Source organism: Brachycentrus maculatus, unplaced genomic scaffold (assembly GCF_059751285.1).
Source record: "Brachycentrus maculatus isolate JH-2025_06_01 unplaced genomic scaffold, ASM5975128v1 h1tg000002l, whole genome shotgun sequence".
Taxonomy (NCBI): domain Eukaryota; kingdom Metazoa; phylum Arthropoda; class Insecta; order Trichoptera; family Brachycentridae; genus Brachycentrus; species Brachycentrus maculatus.
Window position 1 is genome coordinate 1,076,029 of NW_028280757.1, and position 19,964 is coordinate 1,095,992.

Below are 19,964 nucleotides of genomic sequence, written 5' to 3' on the forward strand. Positions count from 1 at the left end.
ATGAATATTTCTGTGTACATCATGCAAATAATTTAAGTGGAATGTACTTGGTAGCACTACAATCATATGTATCTACGATTTGCGAATGCTACATTTTTTTACTGAGGTGTTTGGTCACATAATGGAGAGGTGAAAAGAATGCTATCCTGCACTGGTCACAAAATGAAAGATTGAGGGTCGCAAGGGGTTGGAAGAGGGTAGCCTTCCTGGCTTTGGATTTCTTATCGTCACTACAGAGTAATAAATTCTTTACTCTTCCCACAATTATCCCAAAGCTTGACGCAGGGAAGTAACTAGACGAACGTTTTCCCATATTTTTGTTGAAATGTACAAGTGACTGAATTCTATCCACGGCTTATGTAATACCGCTTGTCAGTCCCTATGTAAGCTTAAATTTTGTAAGTTTTAAAGCCTAAATGAAAGTTGGTGTACTCTTTAAGATCAAAATTATAATAATTCTGAATTGAAAAATTATAGGCAAGAACAGTAATTGTTCTCCCCCACGTATGTGCACAAATGTATTTATAATTTATGCTGAAGATTACGGCTATTATTTACACACGGATGTTTGTCGACTTGGGTTCATAGACATAAGTACCTACTGTGCCATAATATAATGTGATGTATAAATTTTTGTCTATGGAATAATGTTTTTGACGTGTCAAGTGTCAAGAATGCGTTTCGTTCTGTCATAGCGCAATTTACGTGTTGCTTACTTTTTTAATATGTGATTTTTATGTAATAATATACTAGTAATATGTCTGGAACTTTTAAAGGATTTACAGATAAAGACATCGAGAATTTACGAAGTCCCAAGAAAGGTTATCTTTATTTATTGTACAAGTTATTCTTGCATGTCAAATGTTTGTTTTAAAGTTTATTTTTAGTTGTAACTTTTCAATGTAACTCATATTTTAAATGCTTTTTTATATTATAGAAGTTCTACAAACATCGCTTAAAAAATCAATTATGAAATCAAAGAATGTTCCTCATTCCGTTACACTGAAAAAATTATCCGGAGATCCCAAATTTGAAATTATTGACCACAATGCACGATTAAGCAAGCCGCCGGTCCAGGAAACAGTGGTCGAAAGTATGGTTTCAACTGATGTCCCTAAACCTGACAATGAATTAAAACATTTGTCTGATAAAATTATAGACCAAAGCATTGTTCTCAATTCTTCTCCCAATGATACAGTTTTTGAAGAAGTGATTCTTAGTCCGAATTACGATGTTTGTGAAAGGGAGAAACCTATCAATCTGGAAGCTTTTCAGCAACAACAAAAGCTCTTTGAGGAACAGAATAGAAAAAGGCGGGAAATGTTATCAAAAGCGTTAGAAGACAGGTTTGTCATCAATATTATTAAATAATTTGTATTGGTTGTGACATACTGATTAAAATACACAACTTACCCCATAATATGTGTACGCAAGTTGCTGCCTCCTACCTCATCACCCACTCCTAGTACATTCGACTCACAATTATCTGAGTACACCAGACTCCCATTTTGCTTAGTAAATAGTGTATGAAATACATATAGGGACACTAAAATTTTATTATAATTAATGATATCACTATCCAGGCATTAGAAAAAACACAATCAGTTTAGTGTAGTGTTATGCGCATTTGGCTTTTCGTGGAGGTCCCCGATTCGATTCCCAGAGGAGTCAAAAAGGAGATTTTTACTCTAATATTTATTTAATATCACTCTGGTCTGGTACTGAAGTCTGAACCTTTATCTTCATATAATAAATGATCGAATTAAAAATGCATCAATTTGTCTTATGCACCATTGAGTGTGGATAATGGTTAATAGAAGTATTAGTATGTATTAAAATTTTGCAGTATTTTCAAAGATAAATACACCTTTAAATACCTTATTATATCTAATATAGCAAGTTTTGTGTTTCTCACTATAAAAGTAGTTTAATCATAATTTACTATCTTTTTTTTCTGTCAGATTGTGAATTATTAGTGTGCGTAAATATTTGGTACGGATCCAAGGTTCAATCACGTAAAAAAAAATATGGTTAATGATTTTTTATTATTATTAAAATTTTAAATGAAACATGTTTCAGCAAGGGATTATGTTTCATTCTAACTCACTAACTAACCATCACGCCGCTTCCCGCAGGGGTAGGCAGAGAGAATAGAGCGCCAAACCACTCTGTCCTTTCAAACATTCTTCGCCTCTTCCACGTTCATGCATCTCCTCATACATACCCGCCGATTGTTACGACTCCTAACCTGACCACTTTCAAGTATTTGGCATACCTGATCGTGCCATGTTTTTCTCGGTCTTCCTCTGCTTCTTTTCCCACTAACATTCGCCTCATAAATTTGTTTTACCGTTCTTTCCTCACTCATTCGTTCTACATGTCCAAACCATCTCAACACACCTTTCTTAATTTTATCGATAATGCTTATCTCAGCTTTGCATTCCTTCCTTATTTCACTATTTGCACATCTATCATACATCGTTTTGTTGCACATTCTTCTGAGAGATCGCATTTCGATTGCATTCAGTCTACTTTCATCTTTCGTTTGCCAACTCCATGTTTCACTTCCATACATTAGAGTTGGAACCAGGACTCCGTTGTGCACTGCCAGTTTAGCTTCCGCTGATAGGTTTTTATTTGCTATACCTAACTGATTTCAGTGCACCATTCACTTTGTTCCCAGCATTCACTATGTGTTATTCCATTCTGTTTTTTTAGTAATTAAAAATTCCACCCTGAAATTGTTCATCCCTGAAAGGTTGTGAATTAATAATATTGTTTTTAAATTTAAAAGCGATTGAAAATTGTGTACCCGTATTTGAAAACTTATATTAATATAAGAGCTTCATTTTTTTTTTGATTTTTACAGTTTTACTCGAGTAAAGGTTAATTTATATTAATATTAGATATTCATTACATCTCCACTATTGGTATTACACATACAAACTTTTTAACTTAAACTTTTGCTGTTTTAGTCTCTGCTAAACATGTACATATCATACAAAATATTTTTAGCATTTACTTTTTTACATTGGACCGATTTGTTGCTTTTATCTTTTTTCCTAATTCCAGATCCAAACAGACGGCCGAAGAGGTCAGCCGATTGGAGAGTATAAAAAAAGAACTGCAAACTTTAGACCTTCAACTATCTGATGATGTTTCGATACTCAGGAAGAAAATAGATAATGCTTCTCTTGTTTTTTCAGAAGCAGAGTAAGTGATCTTTTCAACTATATTCAATTTAATTTTTTTTATTATTTATTCTGACCGATATATACTTGATTATTCACCCTACGGATGATATATCAAAACTGATAGATGTTTCATATTAAGTTGAGACACCTATAACAAATTCAATTCAGCAATCTACAATTTATTTTATTTTGTATCGCTGTTAGGGGTAAAATACTGTGAGGGTTGTAAAGTTTGTAACTTTTCAGTGTTTTCATTTTAATAAGTAGACTGCACTGATGTTTTACAAGTAGTATTTTTTGATTTTTTCCTATACCTTTTACATATTTGTAGAATTTTTTAAAATTGTCCATCATGAAGTGAATTGAGGCACATAAAACAAACCTATTATTACCCATATATGTATATATTTTTTAATTTCGGACACCTATTGTTATTATGATGATTTCTATCATTTTTACCAAAATTATCTCTATTTAAAAAAAAAAAAAAGCTTTTATCTGCCCGGGATAAGAGTTTTTGAGGACAAAACTGTTTCTGTGGAGTGAGTTTTCTTTTCATTTATTTTTGTTTTTCATATTTTATATCATAGTCAATGCTAATACAAATCTTCTTGAATAGAAAAATTATATTTACACTAGTAAACATGATTTATCGATGTTTCATTTCATGGGTTTTCTTTGACAGCGTCATTACAATGACATCACACAAACTTCGTTATAATAAAAATGTCATGGGTAAAACAAAATAATAATCTTAAGTGTGGTTTTAGTGTTTCAATAAAACTACAGATGATAGTAGAAGTGCCATTTTAGAAATAAATTTAACCAGGCTTTAGTTAAACATTCATTAACACCCATATTCCTTTGGGTAGCTTTGTTTGGACGACCATGTCCGGCCACACTCCGGGACAGATTAAAAGACTTATTCTGTAATGATTTATCCACAAAACAGAAAGCGAGCTAAAATTTTAAGAGACCAATTTATATCCCATTCATTGATTTGTATTATTTTTTTTATTTAAGGAAAAATTATTTCCGTGTGGAAAAAGAGTTTTTGAATGCCAAATTAAGAATGCAAAAAGAGAAAGAGAAAAAGGAGCTACTCACTGAACATTTATGCACACTCATCGCCCACAATGAAGCCAGAAAAGCGAAGAAACTCGAGTCTTTGATGGATCAGCTAGCGTATAATACAGGAGAGGCCACGCCGCCGAAGGTGTGCGACGGAGTGTGCGAGCAGACAGGGAAAATGCTGGAGATGGAAGATGGAAAAGTCATAATTCGAGAAGACTAGGAGTGTTTTTGAAAACAGTATTTATTCTTATGAGCGTGAGACAGTTCAAATTGGTGCTATAAATTTATACAATGTGTCGTACGTATATACAAATAAATATTTTTATACAAATTTTAAAATAATCCTATTTATAACATTAATGTTCAGAATTATTAAAACTAAACAGGAGTATTTTTAACTCTGCTATATTAAGTCCAGTGAGTGCATTAATAACAATCGATGTTTTGCCAAATAGTACATTTTCTAACACTTCTTATAACCTAACTTAATCCCAAATAAAATAATTTATTTATGACAAAAAAAATTATGGAAATCAAGACTTTATGACATTACAATAGAATTTTATTAAAACATATAAGCTGGTTATAAAAGGGAATGTTATATTTAATACTCAGCCTGCGGAATCATTGATATCAAGGTTCATCTTGATATTTAACACTAAATTTGTTCAAAAACACTAAAGCAAAAAAGTTAAACCTATAAACAAATTCTTCTCTACAATACTTGATAAAAATATTCTTTTTTAAAAACCCAGTTTTAATATTTGAGAATTATTGTTAAATATATCTCCCAAATCTTAAGTGTGGTAAAACAACTATAAAATTTTTGAAAAAATGTGTTTGTCGACATTAAGAATTATTTGTTTGTATTTTTTTTTATCAGTGCTACCAATAGAGGGTAGTGAGTGATTAAATTTGTGAATGTTGTTAAATTCGGGTAAGTTTTACCTTGTGGTGTTTCAATTGCAATTTTAGAGCATGGCTGAAGATAAAATTACAAATAATTTATAATGTAAAAAATATGTATTTTCTTGACAACTTTTATTGTTTAATTAAATGTTTTGGGATATCGAAAACCGCCGCAGGCTAGGGGTGAATTTGTTAATAGTTAAAAATGTGATTTTTAGACATTGCTGTATTTTTTTAAATAATAAACTGTCTAATACTTTATTGAGTATTTTGACAGCAATGTTACATTTTTATATCTGGCAGATAAGTAATTAGAGCGCAGTATTGATGTCTTATCAATTTTGTCTTAAGGTGGTGTCCATTTTATTTTATTTTAGGTATTTCAAGTAATAATGACAATAAATACAATAATTAAGTACTCGTAAAACATCGACATAGCCATTATATTTTTGTACAAGTATTATTTTACAATTATATTATTAAACCAGCCTTTTTAAGCCAACATTACAGATACACTTAAGAAATAGTTAAGTATAAAAGATGAGGCTGAAGAAAGTGGAAGTTGGTAGTCGCGCAAGAGATTAGAATGCTTCATTTGCAATATTTCAATAAAAATATTGTTGAGCATGAATAGGAAATATAAGGTCTTAGAAAATGGTTGCTTATGATATACATATTTTTAATTAGGTATGTTTTAAAGGCCTTCGTGTTCCTAAGTTTGTACTGCCAATTAAAAAAAATCGATGAAATTAAATTGTAATACTTGGTTGACTAAATATCAACCTACTTATTATTTATAAGGCAAGATTTATTCAGTTTATATAAAAAAAATTCAATGTTTACATAACATTATGTACAATCCATGATGCCTGCGTTTCCTTGCCACAATATTTGAAATAGTCTATTGTGTAGGTTGATAATATTGCTACTAAGGCAACATTTTGTTCATGTCGCACATTTAAATTAATAAGTTGAAACAGTATAAATATAATCTGGGACTTGTATATTTTTTTAAATATTCTTCCTGTATTCACATTTAACAGTGCACCTGCCATTAAATTAAGTTTATTCAAGCATTTTGTGTGTAAAATATTATCTCCAGTAAAAAGGAATGTCATATTATAATGAACATGTAAAAGAAAAATAAATTTCTCTCATTAAAATAATGTATTTGAAGCAGAGTGCAATTTAATCTGGAATCTTATTTGTAGTAGCCAAATTTGTTCCCTATTATTTTAAGATAGGTGCAATATTTCTTAGAAAATCATAATATTTTTTTGATTGTATCTTTGTCAATTATAGGATTTGAATTTTTAATTGACATGTAGCTGATTTTGTCAACATTTGATCTAGTAAACGCTTTCATTTTATTTTTTAAAGTTAGTTTATTAAATATGCTTAAATTTGACAAAGTCTTCCCGCGATGTACATTTAACTAACCAATTGTATTACATCTATCAATCACTTTATTCTTATTTCCTATTTGTGTATTATACAACACAGTAACTAATTAAAATGTACAATTAGTTTATGCTTAAAATGTAGTATTTATATTGTGTAAGGCATGTTCTAATTAATACAGTCCTCGGTATTAATACTTTATGTTCTTTTGTTCCTTATGAAGGTTTAACACCAAATACATATCTTTGTACTCTGTAATGTAATAAAATTAATACAATACTTATTTTTATATTTAAAAATAAAATGCATTTACAAAATGAAACAAAGTTTTATTAATGTCATCCTGGCTGCCCTGAGAAACACAATGGAAAAATAACTACATGTTATTTCCCCAAATACTATGTAGTTCCGAGTAGGTATATGATGTGTAAAATTATATTATGACAAATATAAAGAAATAAAACTGTAACTGTGCATATACAGCACTTCATTTGATTGGTGCAGAATTAACAAAGTATGACAATATATTATCTAAATAAATATTGTTCCAAAGTAAGTAGTCATACAAAAAAAAGATAAATTACACAGTAAAATACACATATCAGTGTTATTTGAAGTTAATTATATTTAATGAAATACTTTTCCTACATAACAATAAGCACATCAATATTTTTAGACATCAGTTTATAATTCTTTAAAGACATGATAAGGCTGATTTTCATTATTTTTTACGAGCTTTTTACTGTGGAGAACTTTTAAAAATGGCATCCTAAAGAACACATTTAATACTTTAAACTTTAATCATTTTGTTTCTAATAGTTTATTTAATTAAAGACTCCCTTGGATATTATCCACATCATCAAGCTTTGATACACATATGGTCTAATCAAATCAAACCCACGGCAGAATCAAATCAATTGCATCAAGACGCAAGGGATACACTGAAAAAAATAAAGCTTTGCACAAGTATGTATGCGTTATTGTTGATTTACCCTTACATAAGGTTTGTTTTATTTTGATTTTTCAATGTGGCTTTGCCATAATGTGAGAGCCAAATAAGCACTGGTTGCATTTTTATACCTATGCAATGCTGATTTGATTATGCGGCTTGTTTGATTTGATTTCACGAACGTGTGCACCAGTACTAATTAAGTTGCATTTTGAAAAGGATGTTATTTCCTAAAAAACATCCTTTTCCCCGTATGTTATCCTCTTCCATAGGAATACTTCCCTTCGGCTTCCCTGAGGACTTTTTCGATGCTATCATTAGCTTTTTCTAGCGAGTGCCTGTCGTCTTTCTCTCTCTGTAGCAGCTCTAGTCCCTTTTTAGCTGCGCAGTAGTACCGTTGGCTCAGGGAAGCCTCCGAACCCTTCATGTGGGGAATATGGCCTGTGTAGCCAGCGATCGGCGGAAACTCCGGTGAGATTGTATTATTCTCTGGAAATTCCAAACATAAACGAATCAGAAAACATAAACAAAGTCAATTCAAAACAAGGGTTTAGAGCTGCTAAAGGGGAAACAACAACAAAACGGTATTTAACCAAGTGTGTTATATTAAATACTTCAATACGTCAATATTTTTCAATTTTTACTTAACCTTGAATACTCCTGAAGTGTTTGCCCTTTTTAAAGTCATTAAATAATATGAAAAATGAATTTGCTGTAATGACTAACAAACTGTAATATAAATGTTAAATAAATAACATCATCACCAAGGAATATTAATAAAAAAATAATCTACGTACTTACTAAACCGTAATATCTTTGTAATGATAAATATAAACATTTATTTTTATAAGGAATTCCCTATTAAGTCTTTGTTTTTAGAGGTTTATCTGTAGTTAGGATAGTAAGGATAGGGAAGTCAGATATGAAAAATATGTCACAAACACCCAGCCCAATTAAAAGTAAACATTTATTGAATTCATTTTGCAATTGGCCGGAATCGAACCCACAACACAAAGTTTTGCAGTCGAGAGTCTACCTAACTATGTAACAGCGCCTGTTTTAAGGTCAGTTTTAAATTTTCATACTACCTTTGTACTTATTCTTCTCTTCAAATTGTCTCATGGATCGTTTGACTTCATCACCTTTCCTTATGGGTTCCATTTTGGGTGCGCTTCTAGATCTCGTGTATCTCTTGTCAACTTCCTTCCTCCTCCTGAGTTCTGACTGCTTGGCACTGAACTCCGCCATGCTGTCGTCGGCTGCTCGACCGTAGGACTTGCCGTAGCGGAAGTTGAGACCGGGAATGTAGCCGGTGTAACCGAGAATGTGTCTCTTGCTCCTGTATTCTATGTCATTGTAATGGTTTGGAATTGCGGTATTCCTCGTGACAGTAACCGGCTTGTGCATGGAGTAATCTTCTATGCGGAAGGTTGGAGGTTTCCGACTGTTATGAAAAATACAAGTTACAAAATAAGTAAACTTCATTTTCTTTAATCTTACGTATTTTTATGATCAAGGTTAGGTTAGGTTGGATAAGATAAGATTAAGATCATAATTAATGATGAAAGAATTGTAAACTAGATTTATAATGCATATCGTAGTCGTACAGGAGAAAGTGACCAACTAACAAAACGTAAAATGTTTAGGAGGGCCATTTAAGTCACTTTTGCTTGGCAAGAAAATAAACATCAATGCAGTTAGTCATTTTTAATAAGTCAATATATTATACTTCCAACTTTAAAATCCAAAGGGATTTTTTTCTGCCCAATATTAAGCTAGTAAGATATCAAATAGTCAATGATCACGTTTTTGTAAGAAATGCACTTGGTCACTTTCTCCTGTATGACTAAGATATGTTAGATGTAAAATCCAAATTGAAAGTAATCATGTGAGAAGTTGGAAAAATTGTCATCCATGTAGGATGAATAGGATTTTAATCAATTCATCCTTTTGGCTGGTTGAGTAATTGTCTAAATTTTTTGTCAGCAGTCAGTCTGTCTAAATACTTCATTTTAGAAAACGAAAGCAGGCCAGATTGTGGGCTTCGGCCCGCATGTTGTCCACCCCTGGCGTACACTTTGTATTGTAGCTGGAGACTCTTATTTTCCAAATTGATTGTAATTTGTAGTAAATTACTGTTAAATTATTTAGAATTTTTTATTTTCAGGTATTTTCAATAATAAAAAAAATCCCAACCCTACAATGAGGGCTCTATTGCTATTGGATGGGAAAAACAACGCTTATCAAAAACATTCTTGTTTTTTGTATGATTTCTGGATGCGCCAAATGTTCACAAAATATATTATTTTAATATAGAACCCAATTTCCAAATTCTGTGTTCAATTTCGGTAGTAATCCTGTATTACGCGTACATCTGTATAAGCTATAAGGAATGTGTATTCTATTTTTATTTACATAATCTATGTACCTGTATGAATCGCGGTTTCAACACTACAATATTATTTATAATAATTTGTTAGGGTACCTACACAGCAAATCTATTTACAATGAAAATTTACAGCAAAAAATGTCATTGTTCCGAAGTCTTGACCTAGATTTGTAAACAGCGACATAACCTGTGGATTCATCGCCATTGCAAAACATACGTTTGTTTTTAAATCATTTTAGGTTGAAATTAGCAAAATTCTTACTTGTACACTCCGCGCGATGTCAGATCTTGCATGATTTCTCTTGTTTTCGTCCCATAGCAGCGTCCGTAGTGGAACTTGAGCGTGGGACAGTGACCCGTGTACCTAAGGAATAAACAGAAAACAGATCGATAATTTCCGAGGACCCGGAACAAAGCGGGAAGAAGGATGCATTGCGAAGTTGTCACAAGCATTTTCCCGCGTTCGTAGCATCGTTCAACTAAAATGTGACAATAAAATAAATGTGTATTTACGTTGACGTTGTGTCAAAATTGAATTTTTGTAACAATATTGTATTCTGTCGTTTTATCTATTTATTTAAATAAAAATGTAAATGTTCTTTTGTTATAATTCTTAAATCTTCGAAAGCTTTTCACCAATTATTTCAAAATTTTGACACGTTACATTGAAATACAGGCGTGTTTTTATCTATATGAATAAATATATTATCTAACATTAATATATGAAAAATATAAATAATACGGGAATAAATAAGATAATAATAAAAAACCTTCAATCACTTTAGAATTAATACGTAGTTGACATTCTTTGGGTCTAAGGGGATATTCGCAAACACAGAATTCATTCCACGAGAGAGGTCACATAATATCTGTTTACGCCCGATTTTTTTTTTAAATAATGTATTTTTGTTTTTTTAGAATATATAGAGAAAAAAATATTTATAATTTTTCAAACTTTTTTCTTTTCAGTACCGTATAATTATTTCGAAGAAAAACTTATTTTTTCAATGCAAATGCAGTGTTTTCATAAAAAAAAACAGTTGTGTATAATATAAAATCAGTTGAGACTAAACGAATACTGGACCTTAAGAGATAACGTAATAATGAAAAAATATATATACACTAGGCAGGCACTGTGAAGCAGGGGGCGCGGGAACGACGTGAACATTTGTTTTTTTTCCAGGAATCGTCATTTCACCTTCGTAATTTTAACGATAGTTTACTATTCTAGGGTTAAATAATTTACGTCGATAAAACACTACACAATGCTATAAAAATAAAAATAGAGAACAAATTTAAGACTGGGTTTAACTTCCGTGTGAGAATAGGTTCATTTTATAAACTTTGATTAGTTTTGTATGAAAGAGGCGTGAGAAAATGTCGAAGGGTGAAACATGGATTAATTCTATGTTTAGCATACATGCTTACTTCCAACCGTATGTGTTTGCAAAGACAGAGTGGTGTGTCGTTCTATTCTCTATGCCTACCCTGCGGGTAAGCGGCGTGATGATTAGTGAGTTAGTTATATTTTAGCAGTTACCGTAACCAACGTGTTATTATCTATGTATATATCATAAGGTGGGTTAGTATAACTTTGTACACACTAGGCTTATTAAAAACTTTTCGATTTTCCGTACTTTTTAGGTCTAATTTCCGACTTTTTGTTGTTGTTGAACATTGGCGTTTGTTCATATCGCCTCACACTACATTTCAGAAGTAATACGTACATAAAAGTAGCCTTAAAGAAAATCTTGAACTGGTACGAGCTTGAACGAATCGCATCGCCATGTTTAACGTAGTTTACATTTCTTTATAGTAACGTTTACCTAACTCATGTAACGTTTGGATAATTTGCACTATATGGTGAACCAATTATGAGAAGCCTTCAAATGTTATGGTTTCAGTACGAACTTTGTTCCAGATTAGTACGAATCGTCTTAATCGTGCAAATTGCCATGAAAGTTCTCTTTGGGAAATTATCATTCAAAGAAAAGCACGAAGGTTTAAAAATAAATATGAGCTTTGAAGGTGCTAATCAGAAGAAAATCAACATGAACGTCTTAGGTCCACCGTCAATTTTTACATCGACATGTTTTTTTGAGATTGCCATAGCAATACAATTTCAAAAATGTTCTAAGTGACTGAAATCTAGTTAGCTGGGCTCTTAACATATAAACTTTATAAAATTAAACAACTTTGTTTTAACCACTTTTTTATTGGTACACTTTATCCAACCGGTTTCGACAAAATTAGAATTTAGTGTAAAAACCCTGATGATGACAAGGTTCTTGTCGAAACCGGTTGGATAAAGTGTAAAAATAAAAAAGGGGTTAAAACAAAGTTGTTTAATTTTATAAAGTTTATAAAATGTTCCACAAAGTATCTGCGAAAAACATTCAAGAAAATCTCAACATATAAGTTTTGTAGCATATTCCTAACTGCAAGTGGGCTGACTTCTCTTACTATACTATTATACTATTACGCGTAATAGTATAATACCCGTAGTATAGTAAGAAATATAAATTCAAATTATAGAAATTAATGTAGTTCTTGAGTGAAAAATTTTAGGCACAAACAGTGGCTGACTGAGTCAGTCTACATTTTTTAAACAGGTTGTCAAAAAAAAAATGTCACACAGATTTGTGAACAAGTATTTCTTCTTCTGACACATATTCGCACCCAATGGTGCATAGGGCACTGTATCGTATTGACGCAGTGTTATAGTGATCGTTACTTACACAAAGTCAAGGTGATCACTCTTGCGCTTTAGGAACCAGTCTAGGGTTAATATTAAATAAATATTGATATATGAGTCTACTAAGTTGTATTTTATTAACAAAAACCCATAAAAAATAATATTGTGACAACTGTTTCGCCTAGTTATGGCATTTTCAAACGAATTTTTGTTGAATGAAACGATATTGTAACCATATTAAATTTTTTATATGTTTTTGTATAAAATACAGCTTAGTAGACTCAAAAAATCTATGTTTGATTTAGAATATTAATACATAAATAAAAATGGATTTCTAAAAATTAAACGCCTAATCAATAAACTAATACTTATCTTCACCCCCACTGGAAACGAACCCGGGACTTCTAGCACGGTAGCTAAATACGCTAACTATTACACCACGGAGGCCGACGCGTATTTAGACACTCAAAATGTGAATAAAATTACCAAGTTTGGAAGTAGTTTTCTGTTGGATATAGATAACGCGGATTGATTTGATTTGTGTAACTTGTGTGATGAGTTCTAGATTATCGTGTAAAAGGAACAAGTGATTTTTGCAGGCGATAATAGACACCCATTAAAATTTGCACGTAATATTTGCGTGATATACTCCCATTACTGAGAAGTACAACATTATTACAAGCGATTTTATTAAAAGTTTCTGTTGATGTTCAAACGAAGTTTTACCAATCCCACAACTGAGAATTTACATATATGTAACGTATGAATGATTAGGTACAGAGCCAAACCACGCAGTTAATATAACGACATCATATTTAAAAGAGATGTCTAATAAAAGTTAGTACGCGCACATTGTTTTAAAAAGAAAATTGTATATCGCTCACTTTTTTCAACAACGTCAAATATCAAAAATCGTAAGTTTTCAGTTGTTCATGTTTTCAGAATGCCCAGAAAATGTACTATGTATATCTCAGCAAAAGCGGCTTATTAAAACGTTAAATGTTTACTCGGTTTAAAGAATTTTAATTTTAACTATCCCGCCTTAAGGCCCAATATACGTAAAATGCCACCTAATTTTCTCTAAGCCCTGGCAACATTTGACAAAACTATTTTTTTCTTAAAATACCGTTTTTGTCTTGAAAAAAAAAATTTGTATATGGTTTTCGTTTTTGTCTTGAAAAAAAAAATATGTATATGGTTTTGAAAAGAAAAGATTTATTGAAGGGCTTACTCCTTAGAGTATAAAAAAAATCAATTCATTTTCAAAAAAAAATCAATCTTCGAAAAAATCGGGTGCGAACAGATCTCTCCGCGCGGTGGAATGAATTCTGTGTATTATTTTTTGATATCTCATCAAAGATGAAGAAGAATATGGAAGTCAGGGGCTGACGACCGTCATATGCTGGTTTAAGTGATCATTTTACACACGTGTAACATTTACCAACATTCCAGACTTCCATATTCTTCTTCATCTTTGATGAGATGTCAAAAAATAATATGAAAATAACTCCTGTATCAGATTGGCGTTTTCCATTAGCAATATTAAAGCAATAAAGAAGAAAATAGCAGTGCATAATAATGATTTAAAATTAATAAAGCGGCATTGCCATAATAATCCGATACCGCATTCACGGCTGCTTGCAGAAACGTGATAAACAACCCCTAATAGTTCTTTCTAAGGGTTGGAGCTTGAGGGTTGGTGCAATTTTAAAAGTGGTACGCCCTTAGAGACATAATTGTAGTGGTATGTGAGTACACGACATGAATGCAGGGAGGGTGTTTTATTTACAAACAAAGTATGAGAGGATGAAAATAGATACGTGGAAAAGCTTATGGGAAAGCGTGAGATAATGAAATTTGGCGAGTAATTCAAATACAGGTTAAAACCCTATAATTTAGAAGTATAATACATTTTTATTCCCATATAGGTTGGCGCAGTCTGCTTCCATTATTTTTTTTCATTAAAAATAAAGAGAAGACGAAGCAGACATTTCTAAAAACCTTTTTTATTTCACAATGCAGCTATCAAGAAGGACGCTTTCCACCATTAGCAATGATTATTTTGCTGTTGTCGTTACGTTAGACAGGTGGAGCTATTATTGTGGTAAAAAAATTATTTGAAAAGACATGTTTTTACTGTCGAAGTGAATGGTTTCAAAACACAAAATTTCTAAGATTTATGATTTTTAACAAACGCGTACATAAGCATTTTTTTGTTATGTTTAATCATTTGTTAATACAGAATATCGAGAAAAATATTTATGCATTATGTTTTACTTATTATATATTTATTTTTTATCACAAAAGGTTCATTTACATTATAAAAAATATATGTATATACCCGGAGTAACAAATAATACATAATAATAATAAAATAAAATAATATGAGCAAGATGAACTACATAAATAAGTAGGGTGATATTTTTTCGTTCCTGTGTACATAGACTAAAGTACCTATCAATAGAACAAACATTGCATCAATAATTTCCCAGTTGGTCCACTTACGAGTATACATGACATTACGGTTCACAATGTTTATTTATTAAAAAATATGCTTATGCGGAACGTAAAAATAACAATACTATTTTATATTTTTACAGCCCTGAAAATGAGTGTTATATCTTATATCATACCTGTTATAGATGGATATTATTTCTCATAAATATTTCTCAGTGAAAAGAGTTTGAAAAATATCTTTCAGTTCGTAAATCCCCCCGTATCTGGAGTTTTCGCATCATTCCTTATACCCGAGTACAACTTTCTTATCCCAGCCCTCGTGTGATTTTGGTAAAAGCCCCCGAAAGTGAAGTTACATTTGTCTTGAGCATAATTGACCACGACAGGGGTGGAGAACGGATGAACACGAAACAAACTTTTATTTAATGTAGAAAAAGATTTCTTCAATTGGGTTCGTTACAATCTAATAGACTAGGTACTCGTAAGTTTATATTTTACAAGATATTGAGTATGGAAGCTGTTTTTTCTTACAAAAGATTATTTTATATTTAGTACAACAATTGTATTTTAAGATATTAAATAAAGTATCCGTAAGAAAGAAAGAAAGGAGTTAGTTTTTTGGTATAAACATTTCCATAAATTTGGACCAATGTAACATATGTAGGTACATACATACATACTCGCAAATGTTGACGAAATTATAAATTATAATTTTTAATGAAATCATCGCAAAGAAGCACGCTGCCTGTTTAGTATTTGTGTATGTTGCTTAAACACTCAACAGAAGGTGCTGCCATTGCAATAAAATATACTTATAAATCACGTTTTTACCTGTCACAAGTAAAACACCTGTTGCGTATAAATTGCTGACATGCTGGAATACAAAACATGCTAAGGATCTCTAAAGATTTGGGAGATTTAGAATAGATACAAGTATAAAAAAATAGTTTTATTACAATTTATGATAAAAAAGATTAGGTATAAGATAACAGTTGGCCACCTCTGCTAAACTTCTCAGGTAATTTTCTCCGAGTTTCCTGACTAAAGAACAGCCATTATAAAGATTTATTGTACTTTACTGAAGGAATTGCATATTGTAGTACTCAAGTTCCTGAGTGATTATAAAAAGGTACCTGAATATTATTAATTGACAAACATTACAGAGAATTTACGATACAGCTTCGTCACATTGTTTTCTTTTATGGTAAAATTAAAATGAAAAGAAACCAGATGAAATTTTAAAGACACTAATGTATTACATAAAAATATGCGATTGTTCACTGAAAAATAGTAATTTCTACATCTTTATATTCTGGACATACTGTTGTATATATCGGTCACTCCTTTTAGCAACTTCATATATCAAAAAGGTAGTTGTGCATGTTTCCGGAATGTTCAAAAAAATTATTTTATCCGCGCAAAAGCGGCATATTTTTATTTCAATACTTACAGGGCAGAAAGTGTTGTTTTTGCATTTTGAAGAAAAGGTATTGTTTAATTATTTTTTTAAATATACTAAATATTTTTCAAATGCATAAAAAACCTCCAGGTTTTACCTAAAAAGATCTGTTGCAAAGTACATTTTTAAACATTAAAAACGATCTCCTGAAAAATCAAGTTTGTTTACAACTCCTGAATAAACTGCTGACGTTAAAGCCAATATCATGAAAATTCCTGGAAAAGTAAACATTATTTATTAGTCGTTACTGATATTTAAATAATCGGTTACTTAAATGACTGTTCTTTATATTTTTAAACTAATTAATTAACAGTTAACCATCACGCTTTTCCCCCTATCTCTATAGACATAGAGAATAGAACGCCATGCCAATCTGGCTTCTCAGACAATCTTCGCCTCTTCCATTTTCATGCATTTCCTCATACAACACGCCGATTATTCAGGCTCCTGACCTGACCACTTCAAAGCATTTGAAATACTTGAACATGCCAAGTTTTCCTCGATTTTCTTCTGTTCCTATTACCAACCATATTCGCCACATAAATTTGTTTTACTGTTCTTTCTTGATGCTTAAACCATCTCAACATACCTTTTTATATATGTTTTTTTTATCTCTACCTTTCAATACAATGTCCGCCTTCGTATTGTAATGGTCAGCACGCTCGGCTACCGTCCTGAAGGTCTCGGTTTCGATTCCCAGGGGGTGTCAAATAAATTGAAGTGATTTTTTCACTCTTATGTAAATTCAATATTACTTTGGACTGGTTGGTATCTGAAGCAGAGGACTGATCACCTTTCCTTCATGTGTAAAGATCAAGATAACACTGCGTTTATATGATGCAGTGCCCTATGCACCATTGGGGTGCGAATAAGGGTTTGAATGAATGAAAAACCTTACAATAACTATTTTCTTTTTAAATCACATATTTATTTCAAATAACTTCTTTTTCTTTAATACAAAACGGTGTTTTAAGGAAAAATAAATTTAGTTAAATGTTACCTGGGATTAAAGAAAATTAAGTCGCGGACAATCAAATGTCGGAAATCGGATGACAAGTCGAGTATTTTTACGATTATTTTTACCTTTATCGACCAATACATTAAGTATTCTTTAGACAAAATCTTGCAAGTAATGTAAGTAAACAGAACATGTTACCGTCGAAAGTGTTATTGCCCTTCGACACGCCACTTCTGGTGGAATAACCAACTTGGAGCCGATACATCTACCGGTCGCGATAAACTTCTCCAAAGAAAATCTAATCCATCTTTGGCAATGTCTTCCGTAGTTGAGAATTACGGAGATTTTCATTCTCTATTAGTGGCCATTTATTTACCAAACTATGTTGCCAATTTGTCTTATTAAAAAAATCATATATATATATATATATATATATATATATATATATATATATATATATATATATATATATATATATATATATATATATATATATATATATATATATATGTATATATAAATATATATATATATATATATATATATATATATATATATATATATATATATATATATATACGTATATATATATATATATATATATATATATATATATATATCGTAAATCTCTCTAACCCTTATCCGCACCCCAATGGTGCATAGGGTACTGCATCATATAAACACGGCGTTATCTTTATCGTTAACACATGAAAGAAAGGTAATCAGCCCTCCGCTTCAGGTACCAGTCCAGAGTAATATTGAATAAATATTAGAGAGAAAAATCACTTATATTTAATTGACCCCGCCTGGGAATCACACCTGGGACCTCCAGAACGGTAGCCGAGCGTGCTGAAAATTACACTACCGAGGCGGACATATGATTTCCAGCAAGCCATCAATGTTTATAAATGAGACGTCTGTTCGTTTGTTCAAAATTTTAAATCTTCTTAAATTTTTCACCAATATCTTTGCAATTTTGCAATATTGCACGAACGAATATATCGAACACGCACGTAGAATGTGAATGTAACCGGAAGTTTGTTGGAAATCTTAAATCTCCTAAAGTTTTATACATTACATATATATCCACATGATGAAACCTATAAATAATGATTTAATATACCCATTGGCTCATATTAAACTGAAACAGCTTATTTTTAGTTCTTACTAAAGTTGTTCTTTACAACACCAGTTATTCTCGGGAAACTCCCACCGAGTAATCTAAAGCGGAAAGTTTCTTCCGGTTTCGTTCCAAACCCATATCCTGGGAAAACATTCACTTCCGTCGCGATGTTACGATGTACAAACACAATATATCATTCGTGTCTACCTGCATATATTGTAACAACAAGGTATAATGTAACACAATATATACCTACATACATACACACAGTATCTAACAGATTAATTGAAACAAAACTTCAAACAAAGCAAGAAGTATTACCCAATTATACTGGAAAAGATACTACCAGAGATATAAAAACGAATGTCCGCTGGTAATGGAATATTTTAGCTGGATTTAACCCCCTGCCACAAATCCAAAAAAATTATGAAATTTTTCACACAAAAACAATAAACTGTGTTGGACCGATCGAAAATTTTGCCAGACATAAACCTAATTGAAAATCTATCGGCAATCTGTAAGAATCGGCTCTCCAAAATTGTTTGAACTACGGTGGAAAAGCTCACTTTGTTCATAATTCAGGTATGGTTTCGAGACGAAAAAATTGCATCCACGCCAGCCAAAACCTTATATAATAGATGCCAAGAAGAGTAAAATCTTTGATTGAACCCAAATGAGATTATATTAAATATTATTTTCTGATATAACTAATAAACAAAAGATTTTACAAAACTTTATACGAAAATACAACAAAAAAAGTTTTGTTTCAATTAATCTGTTCGATACTGTATATCTTCCGTCGTCCACGTTTTGAAATTGAATTCTGCAAATTCGCAAATTAAACTGCAAATTAATAATTGACTATACCATTTCGGTTTTATTAAGTTCAGATAGCAGTGATTCAATAATAACCCATATTAACCCATACAAACTGAAGAACTACACTGATAAAAAGAAAGTAATTCGAGTTAATGGATGAACCGACAAAAAGGTTAAAGTGATATCATGGTTGTCAGCTGTCAAATTATCCAGTAGGTCACTCTGACAGTTTACCGACAAATGAAAGCTTTGTAAGAAATAAAAGCAATAAAAGGAAATAAAAGATATGAAAAAATAGGCGTATATTGTAACAGACTTTTGAAAACATTATTTCAAGACAAAACTAATTTTTAAATTATGTTTTTTTTATCGACAAAGATGAAGAATAATTTTGAAGTTTATTTACAGGATTTACGACACGTCATAGGCTAGTTTAAGTGATCACTTTACATACGTGTAACATTCACCATTCTACATATGATTGACAACCACACTACTCAAATTCCGGAAATTATATTTATGCACCCTCAATATCAA

At 31.4% G+C, this 19,964-nt stretch overlaps 2 protein-coding genes across 2 annotated transcripts in view; one reads left to right on the forward strand and one right to left on the reverse strand.

Moving 5' to 3' along the window:
• The first annotated feature begins 635 nt into the window (after window positions 1-635).
• Window positions 636-4,792, forward strand: LOC148314057 (RAB6-interacting golgin-like). The gene is made up of 4 exons (XM_088258691.1): window positions 636-821; window positions 938-1,346; window positions 3,073-3,213; window positions 4,218-4,792. Exons 1-4 carry the CDS (start codon window positions 758-760, stop codon window positions 4,486-4,488), a joined length of 885 nt encoding a protein of 294 aa, XP_088114817.1. The 5' UTR covers window positions 636-757; the 3' UTR covers window positions 4,489-4,792.
• A 746-nt stretch (window positions 4,793-5,538) lies between these two features.
• The window catches only part of LOC148314058 (ciliary microtubule inner protein 2B-like), a 37,991-nt gene continuing 23,565 nt past the window's right edge, over window positions 5,539-19,964 (reverse strand). Inside the window, exons 2-4 of the mRNA XM_088258812.1 lie at window positions 10,179-10,280; window positions 8,616-8,971; window positions 5,539-8,016 (exon numbers count right to left, since the gene is read on the reverse strand). Of these exons, the coding sequence (XP_088114938.1) occupies window positions 7,784-8,016; window positions 8,616-8,971; window positions 10,179-10,280 (691 nt within the window). The 3' untranslated portion in view covers window positions 5,539-7,783. The remainder of the gene's footprint in view (window positions 8,017-8,615; window positions 8,972-10,178; window positions 10,281-19,964) is intronic.

Excerpts from the sequence above, each read along its gene's own strand:
- LOC148314057 (XM_088258691.1), top strand. The coding sequence starts at position 758 with ATGTCTGGAACTTTTAAAGGATTTACAGATAAAGACATCGAGAATTTA. Across the intron at positions 822-937 it reads TTTACGAAGTCCCAAGAAAG|AAGTTCTACAAACATCGCTT; the intron begins GTTATCTTTATT and ends TTTATATTATAG. Across the intron at positions 1,347-3,072 it reads TCAAAAGCGTTAGAAGACAG|ATCCAAACAGACGGCCGAAG; the intron begins GTTTGTCATCAA and ends TCCTAATTCCAG.